General features: G+C 38.0%; 3 protein-coding genes across 3 annotated transcripts in view; 1 reads left to right on the top strand and 2 right to left on the bottom strand.

The window, feature by feature from the left end:
- The first annotated feature begins 167 nt into the window (after positions 1 to 167).
- LOC121941102 (UDP-N-acetylglucosamine/UDP-glucose/GDP-mannose transporter-like) lies at positions 168 to 10,727 on the top strand. The gene is made up of 12 exons (XM_042483822.1): positions 168 to 338; positions 1,659 to 1,692; positions 1,797 to 1,883; positions 2,463 to 2,530; positions 2,659 to 2,730; positions 2,895 to 2,963; positions 3,192 to 3,294; positions 4,420 to 4,512; positions 5,288 to 5,355; positions 5,623 to 5,701; positions 6,609 to 6,691; positions 8,489 to 10,727. The coding sequence occupies exons 1-12, from the start codon at positions 229 to 231 to the stop codon at positions 8,592 to 8,594; spliced, it is 972 nt and encodes a 323-aa protein (XP_042339756.1). The 5' UTR covers positions 168 to 228; the 3' UTR covers positions 8,595 to 10,727.
- A 2,377-nt stretch (positions 10,728 to 13,104) lies between these two features.
- On the bottom strand, positions 13,105 to 17,151 carry si:ch211-121a2.4 (transmembrane protein 205). Its single transcript, XM_042482726.1, has 4 exons — positions 17,057 to 17,151; positions 15,202 to 15,413; positions 14,548 to 14,711; positions 13,105 to 14,462 (listed from the first exon to the last, which is right to left on the bottom strand). The coding sequence occupies exons 2-4, from the start codon at positions 15,299 to 15,301 to the stop codon at positions 14,160 to 14,162; spliced, it is 567 nt and encodes a 188-aa protein (XP_042338660.1). The 5' UTR covers positions 15,302 to 15,413; positions 17,057 to 17,151; the 3' UTR covers positions 13,105 to 14,159.
- The window catches only part of dhcr24 (24-dehydrocholesterol reductase), a 48,995-nt gene continuing 48,350 nt past the window's right edge, over positions 16,685 to 17,329 (bottom strand). Inside the window, exon 7 of the mRNA XM_042484104.1 lies at positions 16,685 to 16,717. Coding sequence (XP_042340038.1) covers positions 16,685 to 16,717 — 33 coding nt within the window. The remainder of the gene's footprint in view (positions 16,718 to 17,329) is intronic.

Here is a 17,329-nt window from a genome sequence, read left to right as displayed (position 1 = left end):
AAAATAAAAATGTAAGATAAACGAATTAAACAGTTAAAAATCAGCGCGCTTTATGCTTTAAATTTCTTAAACGCTCTGTGATGCTCCGACTCGAGGCGGAAGTTGTGAAACGTCGACGCCCCCGTGTTGTGTGTGCGCGCGCACGCGTGTATGTGTTTGCGCGCGCCGCCAGTGAAGCGATGGCAGGGACGGAGCCGACGCTCAGAGGGGAATGAGAACTTGTCGGGGATGGCGGACAAACCTCTGACACTGTTCGTGAAGCTGTTTGCCGCTGGGTTTTACGGTCTGAGCTCGTTTCTCATCGTCGTTGTGAACAAAAGTGTCCTCACCAACTACAGGTAAACGGCTCTGCTAACGGCTACAAACGGCTCTAACGTTAGTTACGAAGCTACACGTTAGCTTACATAGCCTCTGGAAGTTGGGTCGGCTACATAGCGGTTGAGCTCATAAGCTAACGGCAACTTTTTGGCTAGCGGGGTTGTAAAGGCAGAAATAGGAAATTAGCTGCATTTTTAGGAAGCTATATTTTAGCCTAGCATTGTTAAGTACGAGGTTAGCTCACGTACAGCTTGCTCACCCTGTAACTTAAACTGTAATGTTCCAGGTACAAGTAATTTAAATGTCTCAATTGTTAAAGATGTACTCTGTAAAAATGTAAATATAAGTCAAACACGATCCAAACATACTGTCATATCCACCTAGCTCTTGCATACAAGCAACCTGTTACATTAGCAAATCACTCTATACCGCACAATTGTCCTGCTGTTTACAAACTTCACTATGTTAATAATTTCTCTCATACCCGGCAAATGTTTATGTTTGTTCAGCTTTGTGGTCCTTGTTTTTTTGCTGCATTTCTGTTGTGTGTATGCACGTTGAGAGTAACATAAAACTGGACAGTGTCTGCGGGTCCTTGAAAAGTCTTGCAATGTCTTACATTCAAGTTTATAAACAAGAATTTTGGGCCTTAAAAGTCCTTATATCGCTTTAAATATGAATTTGTGAGGTCGTAAGTGACACAAAAAATCTGTTTAATTTCATTGTCTATTCTTTTGGTCAAAAAGAATTTAGCTCCTCTTCACTAAAGTCCACATTTCTGATGTTACAAATGTATATACCTACCATACTACCTACCTACTTGCACTTACTTTTTGTCTAAATGTAGATTAACTTAACTCACTCTAATAGCAATATCATGACATGAAATTACATACATACTACTTAAATGCAACGGCTGAATAAGAAGATAAAAAAAATCAGTCTTAAATTTGGTTAAAATGATTTTGAAAAGGCATTCTAAAGTATTTACAACTTACCACTGATACTAATACTGTCTTTTTACTTTATACTTGCACTTTTATATTGGCAAAATGTGGATTGATTTAACTCAATGAAATAACCATATCCCAACATAAGATCTACCTATGCATGAGACCACATACTACTTACCTGCAATGCTTGAATAAGAACAAATAATTTGTCCAACAATCTGTCTTAAATTTGGTAAAAATGATGCTGAAAAGAGTCTTCAAAAGCATTACATTTAAGTGTCTGATACCTGTAGACACCCTGCCAGAGTCATATTCCTTGCATGTGTTACTTTGCTTATCTAAGTCGATTCTGATTTACTGGGACTAATGGGAACTCCACTCTTCCAGGTTCCCGTCTTCAATATGTGTTGGAATTGGACAAGTAAGTTGACTGCTTTCCCCTCTTTCTGCAATAATTCTCCAAACACACATCACCCCCTGAGAGCAGGCAGAGTTAAGTAATTTTTTTGTTAAATGTGTGTGCAGATGTTGGCCACAGTGGTTGTGCTGTGGGTGGGCAAGGCTGCGAGGGTGATCAGCTTCCCGGACTGTGATGAGAGCATACCTCGCAAGGTGAGACCACCTATCCATTAGGGTTGCAACGGTATGAGACTTTCACAGCGTGATAACCATCTGAGAAAGTATCCCAGTATCAGGGTATTGCAGAATTATTATTATTATCAGTAATAATGACGCTTAAAGCAGTGGTCCCCAACTGGTGGGTCGCAGTTCAAAAGTGGATTGCAGGTCCATTCTGAATGGGCCGCAAGTGACTTGCTGACATGTCAAGTTACTTTATTTTGTGAATTTATGGCACAGAGCTTTTACTTTGAAGTGCTTTGAAGGTTGTTTTTAGTGCAACTATTTTCTTGCCCCTGTTCTTGACATTTTTTGGCCTAGTAACATGTTATGTCTTTGCAGAGTTTGTGTTAGTGATCTTGAAGCAATAATATGCACTCTTTTGGTTGCAGTGCTATTTGTTTAGTAAGTTAAGGAATTGCATTTTATTCTTGCAACATGTTATATTTTATTGTGTTCTAAGCCCACATGCTGTTTTACATTGTGTGAAATATATTGTGTATTTGCTCACTTCTCATATGTGTGGACCTTGAACTAATGGCTGATGGCATTTATGTTTTACTGCTTTTACAGACGTTTCCTCTACCTCTCCTTTATGTGGGAAATCAAATCACTGGTCTGTTTGGAACCAAAAGGCTAAAGTAAGTCCTCATCTCTAAACTATCTTGGCCGAATGACTGTGAAAGTTCATTTAGTGCCATGATGAGCTCACTGGGCATGGCTGTTGATGTTTGGCCAATTTAAAGCACTTCATGTCCTCTTCCCCCAGTCTGCCGATGTTTACTGTCCTCAGGAGGTTTTCCATTTTATTCACAATGCTGGCCGAGGGATTTCTGCTCAAGTAAGATTGCACGTGACAGATAACCCACTTTTTCAGTCATTTATTTGTCCTTCTACTCAGTGAGACACAAAGCCATCCCCTCTGTACTATATTGCTGCCTTTTATGCACAGCTCAAAGCAGCCAGGTAGAATTTCATTGCTCCACTGTCTTTGACCTTTGGCAGGAAGAAATTCTCCAGGTCAGTGCAGCTGACAGTATTTACAATGATCCTCGGGGCGTTTATAGCCGCAAGGTAAGTTTCTACAACATCCAGGTGTCCCCCGCTGTTAACCAAACCAAAATTACCTTAACTACAAAGGGTTGGCCTGTCCTGATATATGTCCGCACTTAAATGATATTGTCTCTAGGGTCATTAGACGCATGTTGTATATCTGTAGTTAAAGGAGCCCAAAGCTTAGTCGTTAGTGACAGAACACTTATCTACTTCCTAAACACTTTCTTTCATTTTCTCTGTTCATAGTGCTGACTTGTCCTTTGACCTGCAAGGCTACGTGTTCATTCTCCTGAACGACGTGCTCACTGCAGCCAACGGAGCCTATGTGAAACAAAAATTAGATGCAAAGGTATGGGGCAGCGCCATCTTTATGAATAGTAGCCATTGTTGGGCTGGAGCTGTTTTTGGCCATGAGCTGATGTTGGTGAATATAGAGAACCCAAACTGTCTGTCACGGTGTGGCTTAAAGGGACTCACTGTACTTAAACACCATGACTTGGTCCTTTTTATTCCACTCTGAGTTGATTATCACTGTTTAACCTCATGGAGCCTGGATTGAAATCACTTTTCTTGTACTATGCTCAGATGCCTTTCACAAGTATTTAAACCTTTGAACTAAATGAGCTAATTGTTTTGAAAAAGGCAATGAGCAACTTGGCTAGACATATTGAACAAATTGCAAGAAATTGGTAGATTTAGAATTTTTTCTTTTTTAAAGTCAGGGAAAATGTCTAGAAAATTGTATTTATATTTATCAGAATTATATTTAAAATTATTTAACAGAAATATTGCAAATTTTAAGCACCTTCAGCTCATTTTCTTGTTTTTGATTTGTTTATTTATTTATTTTTTTACCTACCCACTGGTTGTCTCTCTGTCTTTTTTTTGTTTGTTTTTGGCTTTTTTTCCCCCTATTTTTAGGGTTTTTTGAGGGATTTCTTTTACTTTTTACTAATTTCATGCTAATATTTGGGACATTTCTTGTTAAGTTGCTCATTGCCTTCTTCCCATTTTTTTAATAGAGATTTGGCCAATTTTCCCAGGTTTCAAAGGGTTAAACTTGTATTTGTAGAGGAAATGTAATTTAGTGTGTTCTAAAACCTGCTCTGGTCAGATATGGCTTGTAGCTTGTTTTAGTCGTTTTTTTCACGTCACATGCTCAGCTCTCACATTACAGCAGACGCTGAACTGGATCCAGATTTAGTCTGTGATGTCTGTAGTGCGCCATCTGCTATGGCACTAGACAGAGAGGTGTGTGTGAGTGATATTATGAGGGAGTGAAAGATGGAGCCGTGTGAAACTGAATCAGACTAATGCAAACAAGAGGTTCTAGGTAGTGCAGTGGGCTGGCCGTGCATGACATCTGTATGCTAGTTAGTGAGGAATGCACTGAAAGAGTTGTGAATAACCCTCTCTGTTCTGCTTATTTTTCATGTTGATGTTGCCCCATCTGTTACTGTGCTCTTTCTCACAGGAGTTGGGGAAATATGGATTGCTGTATTATAATGCATTATTTATGATAATCCCCACTGTACTGTTGGCTCATGTGACTGGAGATATGCAGAAGGCAAGTGATGTGACTCTTCTGTTGTCTGATTCTATGTCTCTATAAACTCTATTTCTGATTATCTTCATTCAAACCTTCAAGCAAATGTATTCATGAAAGATTTATTTATGAGGTTTTTGAAATGTTTGAACACTACGTCTTTTGTAAATAATTTATGGAGTTGGTACTGATCAGTTATTGTAAGGTTTAATCCCAAACTGAAGGGAGTGCACATATGTTAAAGCGTGCGTGTGTGCGTGCGTGCACGTGTGCGTGCATGCGCGTGTGTGTGTGTGTGTGTGTGTGTCTGTGTGCCGTAAATATGGGCTGTCTGTTAGTTGGTCAGTGTTGGCAGAGACCTTCTGGTTTGCCCAGCTGGGGCCCAGCAGCCAGAAAGGCACAAAGCTGCTATTATGCACCTAGTGGAGTTATTACAGCACAGCCTACTGCCCCTTTGACTGAAAAAACTCAGTAAAGATACAGACTACTACTTTTTTTAAGCTATTGGAAGCTCAGTGTTGGATTTGTAAGTGCAAGTTGTATCTTGCCATCTACTTACCAAACCTCTGCAGTACTCAGCTAATCTTTATTTCCTTACTTCCACTGAATGCCAGACCTGGCACAACCATAAGGAATGTCCAAAATGATTGACTAAGCTGAATATTTTGAACACTAATGATTTTGAATACACAATACCCCACATCTCTAGCTTTACTCTTGTTAATTTATATGCTTTTTATGTGTGTGCGTAGACTTGTAGAGTTCAGTAGTGTCTTATGCTGTGCTTCTCTTGCAGGCAGTGGAATATGAAGGTTGGTCGGATATAGTTTTCCTCGCCCAGTTCATCCTCTCTTGCATCATGGGGTAAGCATACAAGCCAAAGCTTATGAATGACGCGCATGCATGCACAAAGATTGTGCTTTTTTTTTTTGCCAACATCTGGATTGTAACACATATTTGTGGTGTCGTTAGTATACCAGTGGCTCAAGAGCCATAGCTTGACTGAGTGTGAAGCTCACAAAGCCCCTTTGTCATGTCTGTGTGCCATGTTGCATCAACATTGTGAAATCAGACTCATTGCTTCAACAACTGTTGAGTCATGTGTAATATGATAACTTGTTGGTTCTGCAGGTTTGTTCTGATGTATTCCACTGTGCTTTGTACGCAATACAACTCTGCATTAACAACCACAATTGTGGGCTGCATCAAGGTAAACCACAAATTTGTATGAAGTGAAAGTTAAATGTGCTTAAAGAATCAAAGGTGTATTGTGTAGAATTTAGGGGCATCAATCGGAATAAATTGTATATGATATCCATAGCTATATTTTCATTAGTTTATAATCACCTGAAAATAAGAAACCTTAGCATAACATGTTTATTTCTGCATACAGAGTGGGTTCTCTGGCACAAAGTCCCTATTGTTTTTACAGTAGACCTGAATGGAAGAGTCAAAGACAGGCTCTAGATTGGTGTTTTTTTGGCATCGGCCATCATAGTTTTGCTTCACATTCGGCACACAGGAGAAGCTTCAGTTCTCACTGCTAGATGCTATTTAATCCTACACCCTTTAAAGCAACATTATGCAGGGATTGTTGTGTTTGCAATTTGGCGTCCTCACAGTTTCAGAGTGATACACCATCTGTTGTAAATACAAATTGTACCTGCATGTTGCAAACTAAGAATATTGTTTTTGTTATTTGTGAACTTTTACTGAGTTGTCATGTTTTGAAGGATAATGTGCAAAGCACATGTTAGCTGCATTTAAAATTTGATTTGGTTATAGTAGAATGTTATTATTGATCTCAAATGGCTTCTAAACACAACATTTTTTTCATACAGAATAAATTGTGCTGAACCCTGTTTTTGAATGTTTTTAGACTAGCTGATTGGTCTTATACAAAACATTAGCATTCTTCCAGGAGATCCAACCTGCTCACGCAAGTTACATTGTGCAAGAGCAGTTGTGTGGGGTGCAGAGTGTGAATAGCATAGGCGTCATTCTCCCTCTTACACATCAGTGTACCACTTAAACAATGTCATAGGTGTTATTTTAAGGTAAAAAGGTTGCATAATGTTGCTCTAAATAGCTTAACTGATATTTTTTCCATTTTGCAGAATGTCCTGGTGACATACATTGGGATGGTGTTCAGTGGAGACTACATTTTCTCTTGGACAAACTTCATAGGTTTGAATATCAGGTATGAAAAAGTTTATTTTCTAGTACATTCTGAAATGACTTCATAGATGAACAGAGCAAGCTCACCAATTTTACTTTATACAGTTTACTTTATGCAGAATTTATACACAACACACAAACCCTCACCTGTCTCTTATTCAGCACATACATTTTCCATCACACAGTAGATTGTCAGTTACATATAAACATGAGAGGGAGTTGTAAAAACAATTTTGTGGTATTGTGCTGTTTTTACACACATTAGCGGTACAGCTTTATGCATGGACTGAAATGTCTCAACAACTATTGCATGGTTTCCTGTGAAAATGGCTACTGAAGAACTATTTTCAAAACAGCTTCGTATGCATGTAGCTTATTAGCATGAGGCTTATGCTTATTTCTGGTTGTAAGCAGCAACTTAGTAAAGGAGGGTCCCCTGCTATTGAGTCAGACTGGTCCTCTCTAAACTGTGAAATCCGAGATTAGTTTTGTCTCTGCTCAGCAAAGGGATAGGTCAGTGCTGACGCAGATATAACTGATACTAATAGGAATACTTAAGGAATTTATATGTGCATGCTTGATCTTGTTGGGAAAAGTGATTAATTTTATGACTGATGACGTGCTGCAACATGTTCTACTTTATGCTGATTGTCACACATGACAACTTGATTTTCAAGTCCCATTTTTCCTGCAACTATCAGATTTTGTGGCCTCTCTTAGATTAGAGCTGGGGCCGTTTTCTGGGAAAGGTTATAAAAAAAAAAACACACCCGAATTTGAATTTGAAAATACAGCCCTCTTGCAGGTTTTCCCCATATATGCATAATAAGATACTGGATGCCAAAATGGCACCTGTTCAGTTCAATGGAATTGCTCACCTGATGTGTACATCAAAAAAAGTTTCTAGCCAACAGATTAACTTTGGTCATATGTGGCCCTTGCACAGTAGTGTTTCTCCTGCAAGTTCCTGCAATTTCCTGCTGTAGATTATACATTGTGATATCAGATTTCTAAATCGCTTTTCTGTGCTTGAGGAAAGTTTTCCCAAATATAAAACCTCTATGGGTCAGAAATTCATGAAAGATTATAACTGACCCTGTTTGCAGTTTGAGGTGTGTCCTGTCCACAGTTTTACAGACATCTCTTGTGTAATATTCTACAAGGAAAATGGTTATTGAGCTGCAGGGGATTTTTTGCTGCAATACGTTAGTGGCCACTGAGAAAAATTGGATGCACCAGACGAGCATGGGCAGTTTCACATGCCTCATACAGTTTTTTGTACAAACACAAGCATTTCATTTCAGTCATCCTGATTGAGATTGTGATTTTTCTATGAGGCGGCTTTGGCTCAGTGGATAGAGGGGGTTGTCCACTTATCGGAAATGACCGATGATTATCTTAAGTCATTGGCTACATTTTTTGAAGTCCAAACACAGAGCCACTAGGAGATGCAGATGTCTAGTTTTGTCTCTAGTCCAGGAGCTGCAGTTGTTTTGATATAGGTATATCATGTCTCCACATACCTTTATGAATTAAGAATTGTTGTGGCTAAGGAGATGCCCTGCCCTACAAATCATACTCCAGATGAAAGGGAACTCCAGATATTTGCAACAGACTTCAACAAAAAAAATGCAAAATTGGGGGTCATATTGCAATTTCAATATATGTCCAAATAAGTGCAATATGATTTTTTTTTTAACTTATCCTGCAGGCCCACAGAAGGTTAGAATTAAATGCCAACATTAATATGTATTTTGCTTCATTTTGGTGTGTGAAGTGTTTATTTACTTACACATGGTTTCTGTCTGTGTTGTTGCAGTATTGCAGGCAGCCTTGTGTACTCCTACATCACTTTGACAGAGGAGCAGTCCAACAAAGCAAGTGAAAACACCAAGCTGGACATCAAAGGCAAGGTGGTTGTATGACAGAGACACTGGAGTTTATTATTTTTATGCTGATGAACGAGAAAACTCTATTTTTAGTACGACTTTAATTTATGGAGCATTTTAGCAGAAGTGTGGGATGATGGGAACAGTGCTGGGGAAACGTCTTTGTGTGTTTGTGTGGAAACCGAGCCACACCATCACCATGACTCTCCTGCTGCTGCCATGGTTACAAACCCTCCAGAGGGATTGTGGGTTGTTTTTTTTTAGATGGTGTTTTCTTTTTAAATATTTGTATTTTGATACTGTACATGTGAGCATTGAAAGAAGGGAAACATGGAACCAATATTATTTATGTTACAACATTTTCTGACACTTAGACAAACTAAACGTTAAAACGTTGGGGTGACGTAATGTTTCCTGAATACGGGGGTGAACAGCTGGAATCATCAGTTATTTAAGCATGGGTGTGTACTGACGAATTGTGGGACTATTAAGTAATGGTTATTTTAAAGGCACAATCCTTACTTTTATTGCCTTTTCTATTTTGCTGTTTACAAGGAATGTAACTTTAGATGCCTTCTAAGCACAGTGAGATGCACTGACACTGTAATTATCTGTTGTTTCAGTCTTTAGTACATTTCTTTTCATTTTTGCGCATACACTGTTATAATCTTATTACGGACGAACGGTAATGACGGTGATCTAACCTCATCCTTCTAACAACCAAAGTGGATGGGCAGTGGGCTGTTAGTTCCCATCAAGGATTGTGGCTTTAAATAAATGTTCTGCCTTCTTTTGGGAGATAAAGATTACGGTTTACATTTTGCTCCCTCAGTATTACAGAATGTTTGTTGTGACTGGTCCTCTCTATGCAGAATTAAAGGTCAAGTGTGTAAGATTTAGGGAAATTATGCAGCATGTAGCGATAAGGATAGCAAACAGCTATAACTTATAACTTATAGTTCACTTTTATCCTGTAGAGCTCTTTGTCAAGTCAGTTTCTGCATAAGTGCGACGAGTGAATCATGAATCATCCCTCTGACATTTAATGATAGTGATGATTAAGATTTTAGTCTAATAAGTGGTAGAGGGGCACGAGTATGGATATACAAACAGATGTTTCAGAGCGTTTCCACATCCATTTATGGCAAACTGTGGGTGAGGAAATGAGGCTTTTGCCTGAGGACCTGGTGTCACAGTGTTCAAGATTTATAAAACAAAATCAGGTGTTTGACAAAAAGAATTTTCATGCACATTTCTGCCTTTCTGTATATACACAGTTTAGCCATGAATCTAGAGGTTTCTGCATCTGGCCTCAGGTGATTTAAACCGGCAAAAACACTAAATAAAGCAATCACAAAAACACAATCTGAATTATCTGCAGAGGTCTCATCCTCTTTAAAAGAAACAGGACTTTAAACTAGTAAAACCTCTGAATAAAGCAGTTTTGTGTTACAAATCAGAGCATCTCCAACAGTGCTCGGTGTAGAGGAGCTTCTAACTATGGTGACCAATGCGAAGTTGTGAATGACCCTATCTAGAGCCAGTGTTTGGTTTTTTGTTCTGGGCTACTCGCCTCTTATAGATATAAGCAGCTTTTTCTAACATAACAAAAACACAACAGTTCTTTTTTTAAAGGTGATAATACACTAAAGAAAATACACTTATTATATATTCAGTTTCTGCCAGTTTATCCCCCTAAATCCTACACACTAGGCCTTTAACAAACAGTGCTTATGGTTTGTTTTTTGTACAAGGGGATCCATTTGTTCTTTTTATTTTCTTGACACAATGTTATCGCACTTTTAACTGAGGTAGCACCTGTAACAGGGTGAAACTGAATTGCCTCACCTGTTACATTCATTGTTGGGACTGAGATTATTGTATTCCTCTGAAATGTACGTTTCAGGTTTTTTTAAGTATTACAAGAGAACGTGGTTTTCTAAACCTTTAATAGTCAGGTACAAGCGTTGACAGTTTTCTTTTTTTTTTTTTTTACATTTTTATGTAAATTTTATATTTATTACTTTTTTTAGACTAATATTCATTTTGTAGGTGGAGTGGCTTGTGAATTGTTGATGCTGATCTCATCTCAAACACAGTAACCATGGATTTGTAGCCAAAACACAATGTATTTTTACATTAAAAAAAACACCTTGTGGACACAACGTATTCCTTTTCCTTCTTTGTTTAGGTTGTGAGTATAAAATGACTATAAAGATCTGTAGGTTAATCTATTTACTCCAATGTCCTGAGATATCAAATTTTAATCTCATTCAACTGACAGACTTTATTCATCTTTTATAATTTTTTTTTTTTTTTTTAGACCATCTAATATCGGCCAATCTTGGATCATTCAACACAGTTGTGTAAATGGCTCTGTTTGTATTTGTAACTCATGATAAACTGCAGTAGAGAAATAGTTCCCCCCTCTGGCAGAATGAAACATCACATTGAACCCACAGGACTGATTTCTATTGCGAGTCACTCAGGCTTTAGTGTTGTAAACCCAGACTACATTCAAGTTTTGGAAAAAGGTTTTACAAATATCCTCCACACTCATTTGACAGATGTGTGAAATTAATTTGAGGATCACAGCACTCTGTCCCTGTGAAAATGTTTTTTTTAATGCTGTCTCACTACCACTAGGGAGTCACAGAGTCTTACACATGGGTAAGTAGATTTTTTTTTATTTCCTTGTACAGCCAACTTCAAAATCACACTATATGAACTAATTACTTCTTTTTTCTTTTTTTTTCATGTGAGTTAAGTGCTGTGACCCTGATCCTCTACGTCAACACACCAAGTATGCAGAGGTAGGTTAATCTACATCATGCAAACAAATAAGTGCAGGTATAAAGTAAAAAAAGATTTATTTTTCTGGCAAGTTTAAAGCTTTGTAACATCAGAATGTGGACTTTAATGCAGAACCACCAGCTTGGATCATTTTAAACAAAAAGAAATTAAAAGATGGATAAATTAAATTGGTTAAAATGTTTGCAGTGATTAATGATATTAAAATTGTTGACAGACTTAAAAGGCAAATTTTACAAATCTCAATAATATGGGGAGAATTTCAAGCACAAAACAGAGAACATGTTTTAATACAAAAAAACAGACCATACATATCGAACATTTTTGATACAAACCCACTACCATTACTAACAGTCTATGACCTCTGACCTCACTGACCTTCAGGTGACTCACATTCAGTATTACACAATCCACAAAAACAGTTATAACCCATGATCTCATACATAAAGATACTGGCATAAATATACACAAATTAGTGTAAAATAGTAAAAATTAAACAAAGACAGCATTTGCATTTATATACAAAACTGTCGCATGATTTGCATTGAGATATTATATTAATTTAAAGAGGCCGAACTAAAAAAAAAAAAGGATATGTACACTTTAAAAATAGGATATATTGCATTGTTTTTGCAAGTTGTGGGCACATAATAAGCACCTTATCAGTCTAGTCTGAAAAAATAAACAAAAGGAAAATAAAAACTGAAAATTGAGGTTTAGGAATCAGTGCTCTGATTACTTAAGAACTGTTTATGTTGAGGGCATGTTTTGCTTAGGTTTAACTGATGTGTGTTTGAGGCCAACACAAACACAAACTAGAGAAACTGGATAAGCAGAAACACATTGATAGATCACCTAAGTTACAAAAAGGAGCACAGAGAGGTTTGTTCACGTGATTTGACCACTGATCCTCTGTACACAAAACAAACTATGACTAAACCAACAGCTCTGACACCTGAGAAGTGTACCGCACTAAACAAAACTCCAGTACGAATACAACTCAAAAATGATTTGGCTTTAATTCCAGTCACGGCTGCATAATTTTCACACAGCTCCATGATGTTTGAACATACAGAGCACGTGGTGTCGGATAACAAAGCAGACTAGACTGATATTTGAGGAATTCTACAGACCTCACAGCTTTGCAGATTTTTAAAATTCCTTCCCTAAGTTACACTGATGTGACATAATGTTCACTCGAGGCACACGGTGAGGCGATCATGGAGGTCATACTGGGATGATTAGTGAAGGCGCCAAGCACAGAGACATCATTCAGGTTGTCAAATACGGAGCCCCATGAAAGGTTTTCTTTCTGAACTAGTACTTTCAAACAGTGTTGGGAAGATTACTTTTGAAATATAACAGGTTAGAGATTACTAGTTACCCTGCTAAAAATATAATAAGTTACATAACTATTTTAATTATGTAATCAAAGTAATGCAACTTATTGGATTTTTTTTTTAAGAAAGGTGAAAGCTGAAAAGATGTAAAAACATAAGTGCATAAATGTTGCATTCAAGTTTCAACGGCTTTACTGACCCAAAAACATGCCAAAAGAGGTCATTCCTGCACAGCAAAAAGATGTAAATAGCAACAGAATGAATGTTTTAGTCAACATATAAACTTTTTACTGAAAATATTTGTTTTCATATGTAACCACCAACATTTTGTAATCACCAACATTTTGATTAGTAACTGTAATTTGATAACATTTTTTCTTAGTAACTTCTTAGAATTACATTTATTTTGTAATTTAATTGCTTTGACTACTCCCCAACACTGCCTGCAAAGTAATGCAAAAGTTTTTGTACAGGAACGGAAGATTCGTTCAGGTGACTACGTATTTTCATTATTACACACTTAAATAGACTCACATCATCTCAGCGAGTCTACTGTAACATCCTTTCTTCTCTCACAACTAGATCAACCTGCTGTGCAACAACAGATCTTTTGGCTTTTACATTATTTCTTATCTACAAGGCAATACAATGGAGCTGATAACAAACACCAACACATTCAAATTCCTGTAGACCAACAAACAAACCACATTTGCAAGTGTGCTTAGGATGGACTAAAAGAAGTAGACTATACATCATATACTGCAATAAAAGTGTCTGAACCCTTCTTTTTCATAGCAGTGGCAAGCAGCCAGGGCAGCTAAAGATAGCACAGCCTGTCACTTTTTTTCACAGGTGCTCTGTAGTTAACGTAAAGCTAAGCTCGACAAACCTGTGTCACTGGACAAAGTATTCAAACTGCACCCAAACAGGTGGAGCTTGACTGAAGCAGTTATCTTGATATGGGTGCCTTACTTTTACTTACATTTAAAAGGTGCAATTCTTTGAGCAGTTTTATTGATATGGAGTTTCTGGTACTGCAAGTTTCTAAAACATCCCTCATGTTTAGGTTCCTGAAAGGTAGCGTAGTTGTATAGGAAATATCAAGGCCGCTGCCTGCCTCAGCCACACTAGGTGAAAGGTGAGGTTCACTGCAGGAACTGATTTACAACCCTCAGTAGAGAAATGCAGCTTTATTGACCCTGATTGTGTCAAAACAAACAAAAGTAGGGTCAAAGTCAAAGTCTAGACACTGAAGCTGTATCCTTTCATTATTCCCCAAAAACAACAAGTCTTACCTGACTTTGTCTCATAACTAATAAGGCAGAAAGAAAGACTTTTTGTATTAAATATATAACTTACTGCTTTATTACAAAAAATAGATGTTTAGATTTATAAAGGGGGGTGAAGGGGGAGCGACTATTTTTCAACAGTCCAGCTGCAAAGTGTCAGTTTAAAGAGTGCCGAGGTTTTCAGCCATGTAGCAGAGACTGTAGAAGTTGCAGCATATGCAGCAGAGGTTACAGAGCGAGGACAGCAGTCTGTACAGCCACAGACGACCGCTCAGGTGTCTGTATTTGACATCCGTCTCACACAGCTTGGCGTAAGCTTCGCGGTTCGACGACAGGCCGATGTCCTGGCCCAATCCGCACGCCTGCTCGATAAGGTGCATGTCTGCCATGATCTCCGACGTCATTTGGCCAAACCACTGAGCGTTGACAGCTGCGACCGTCACCGACACGAAAAAGATGAAAATCTGGTAGGGAGAGAAGAGTCAGACATTAAAGAAATATTCTAAAATAGCTTTTAAGCAATGCGATTATGTGAAACGAAAATCCCACCTGAAAGGCTTCTCTGTCGTCCAGCAGTTCGCTGGGATGATACACAGCGTAGATGGTAAGATTAAAGAAGGCACAAGCCGAACCCAAGTGGAGGTAGAAAGGAACAAGACGACTCTGGATGAACCCGTAGGTGTGTCTGTTCAGGTGGTTGTCCATCACAAAGCCTGTGCAGGAAGCAGAGCTCTTCAGCACTTATTTCTTCAACCCAATTTACGTCATAGTTGGACTAAGACTAATCAAATGAAGAAGTATTACAGTTTTAGGATATATGACTAGTGTGTGTCATTAAGTAGTCATTTTAGTTAAGAATATGACTATGTTTGATAACATATAGATCTTGGATTATTGAAGGCTTAGCTAAAACAAAAGCTAGTCAGGATCTGGATGTTTGCATGAGAGCGACCATGAAAAAACAGGTTAGAGGTAATACAAAGTTGCGTCACTGAGGTCCTGCTCAGGCTTGGCATTTAAAAAAGCACCCTAGTGATCCAATCATAAGTGGATGGATCTAAACACAGGTGTGACTGCACCACAAAATGCAATGAATACACACTGATCCGGTTGATCAGGACCACACTTAAGTCATTATTGAGAGCATGCAGCATGACATCCTTGTGTTTTCATGCACATTTATTCAGTGTGCATGATACCCACTTGAAATGAAGGTGACCCAAATCTGCATCCCCCAGTAGGTGGAGAGCAGCAGCAGCTGTACCAGCTTGACTGTGTACGTGGGCTCCTCATCAGTGGACATGCTTTCCCCTCAGCTTCTCTCTTCTCCTGTCTGGGCTCCACTGTAGTCTCCGAAACGGGCAACTAATGCTTTCTTTTGTCTGGAGGGCACTTGATGCTCCACTCCAGAGCCTCTGCAAACATAATCAATATGGCATTATAAGGATGTTGCAATATGCAACATGTACTGTGAGCAAACTGGGTAAAAGTTAAAGTGAGGTCGTGTGTTTGGCTGCAGTCACTTACTGATATGCAGACTTAATATCAGTGTAGTCATCCACACCTTTAGATAACTAAAGCCTTACACCTCTCGTTACTGGATTCCAAAATAGCAGTGGTGGAAAGTAACTAAGTACATTTATTCAAGTACTGTACTTAAGGACAATTTTGAGATACTTGTATGTTATTTATGCTACTTTACACAACACACACAGCTACTTTGACAACTTTGGTTACTTCGCAGAGGTATGCTGTACAAATTATTAATCAAAGAACACTTTATGCTATATTTTTATAGATTTAAACACACTGCATCATATAATGTAATTAAAATTAGCACCAACATCACCATGTTGGTGCAACACTGATGTGTTTAACACATTAATGCATTGCTAATTATAATACAAATCCATAATATATGTGATTCTAAAATGGGCCATTCTACATACTGAGCACTTTTACTTTAACCATTTAATTCCTGGACTGACATCAACACCTTGTGCCGTGTTCAGACACCTTTGACAAGCATGTAAACCCTTGAAACATGAGCAAATTAGTTTGTTTATTTATTTTCAAAAGCAAATTTTATATATTAGTAAAGGCAATGTGGTAAAAAATGTACTGAAAATGTGCTTCAAAATCATTAGAAATATATATATATATATGCATAGTTATTCTACTATTTATATATTTTTTCTTATTTTTTTTATGCTTTTTGCTAATTTCATGTAATTTTCTTGTGACTTTTTCATTATTTTCTTGGTCATTTTTGTGTATTTTCTTGTTAAGTTGCTCATTGTACCTTTCCATGTTTCTGTAAGAAATCAAGCCACTTTGCTCAGGTTTCAAAGGGTTAAAGATATTTAATGCTAACACTTTTGCACTTTAATTTAAATACGGTTCTGAATGCACGAATTTAGAGTATTTTTGCACGACGGTACTGCTACTTTTACTTGAGTATAATATCTAAATACTTTGTCCAAAATAGATAAAACAACCAACAGTGTAATATAATGTAATATTTCTGTCAATAGTGAAAACAGTGCAGGCCACAGTGTACCCTAAATGAAACTTCCGCATTGCTGTCAAGAACACAGGGTTGCTGTTTTTGACCTTACCTACTGTGCAGACTTCTGTCAACCCGAGAGGAAAAAAACTACAGGTGTGCACTTCCTTTAATACTCCCTTATCGACTAATCGGTGCAGCTAAGTCTGCGAGCTAAAAACAAACAGGGCTAAATTATATAACCCCAACAAAAACCGACGGCAGCGAATGACAGACGAGGCAGCACCAAATCTTCAAAGTCACCTTTGCGAAAATCAACTATCTCACAAACTAACCGCAGATTTTAATATTCGCTGTCGATAGTTGCAGCTCCGTGTTGCAGAAGGTAAAAGTACACCGACGAGCAGCTAGCGTTAGCTGAAGTTTACTGTGAGTTAGCTGGAAAACTATCTCAGTAGTTCAGTGTCTTTAAAGTCAGCAACCGTCCACCTCATAATCTAAAGACAAAACACCAAGTTACTTTATAACGTCACTTGTAAAAAGTCAGTTTACCTGTGTTGCTAACGGCTCCGTACAGCTTGTTGCAGAAGTCTTCTGGTAGTAAATGTACCTGCTGAAAGTAGCTGAGCTAACTTACTATGCAAGAAGAAGGCGGAACCCAAAGTGTCACAATGAAAGTGCTCTGAGAAAAAGCCCAAACAGCTCGTGACAACAGGTTCCCCCAGAACTTGTTTAGACGAAACTTAAGTCTTAGCATAATATGCATATGAAAGTCATAGTATATTAAGGCATTAAAAGTCATACAATGATGTGTAAAAAAAAAAA

Source organism: Plectropomus leopardus, chromosome 3, assembly GCF_008729295.1.
Source record: "Plectropomus leopardus isolate mb chromosome 3, YSFRI_Pleo_2.0, whole genome shotgun sequence".
NCBI classification, from domain to species: domain Eukaryota; kingdom Metazoa; phylum Chordata; class Actinopteri; order Perciformes; family Serranidae; genus Plectropomus; species Plectropomus leopardus.
This window is presented reverse-complemented; position numbering and strand designations above follow the sequence as displayed.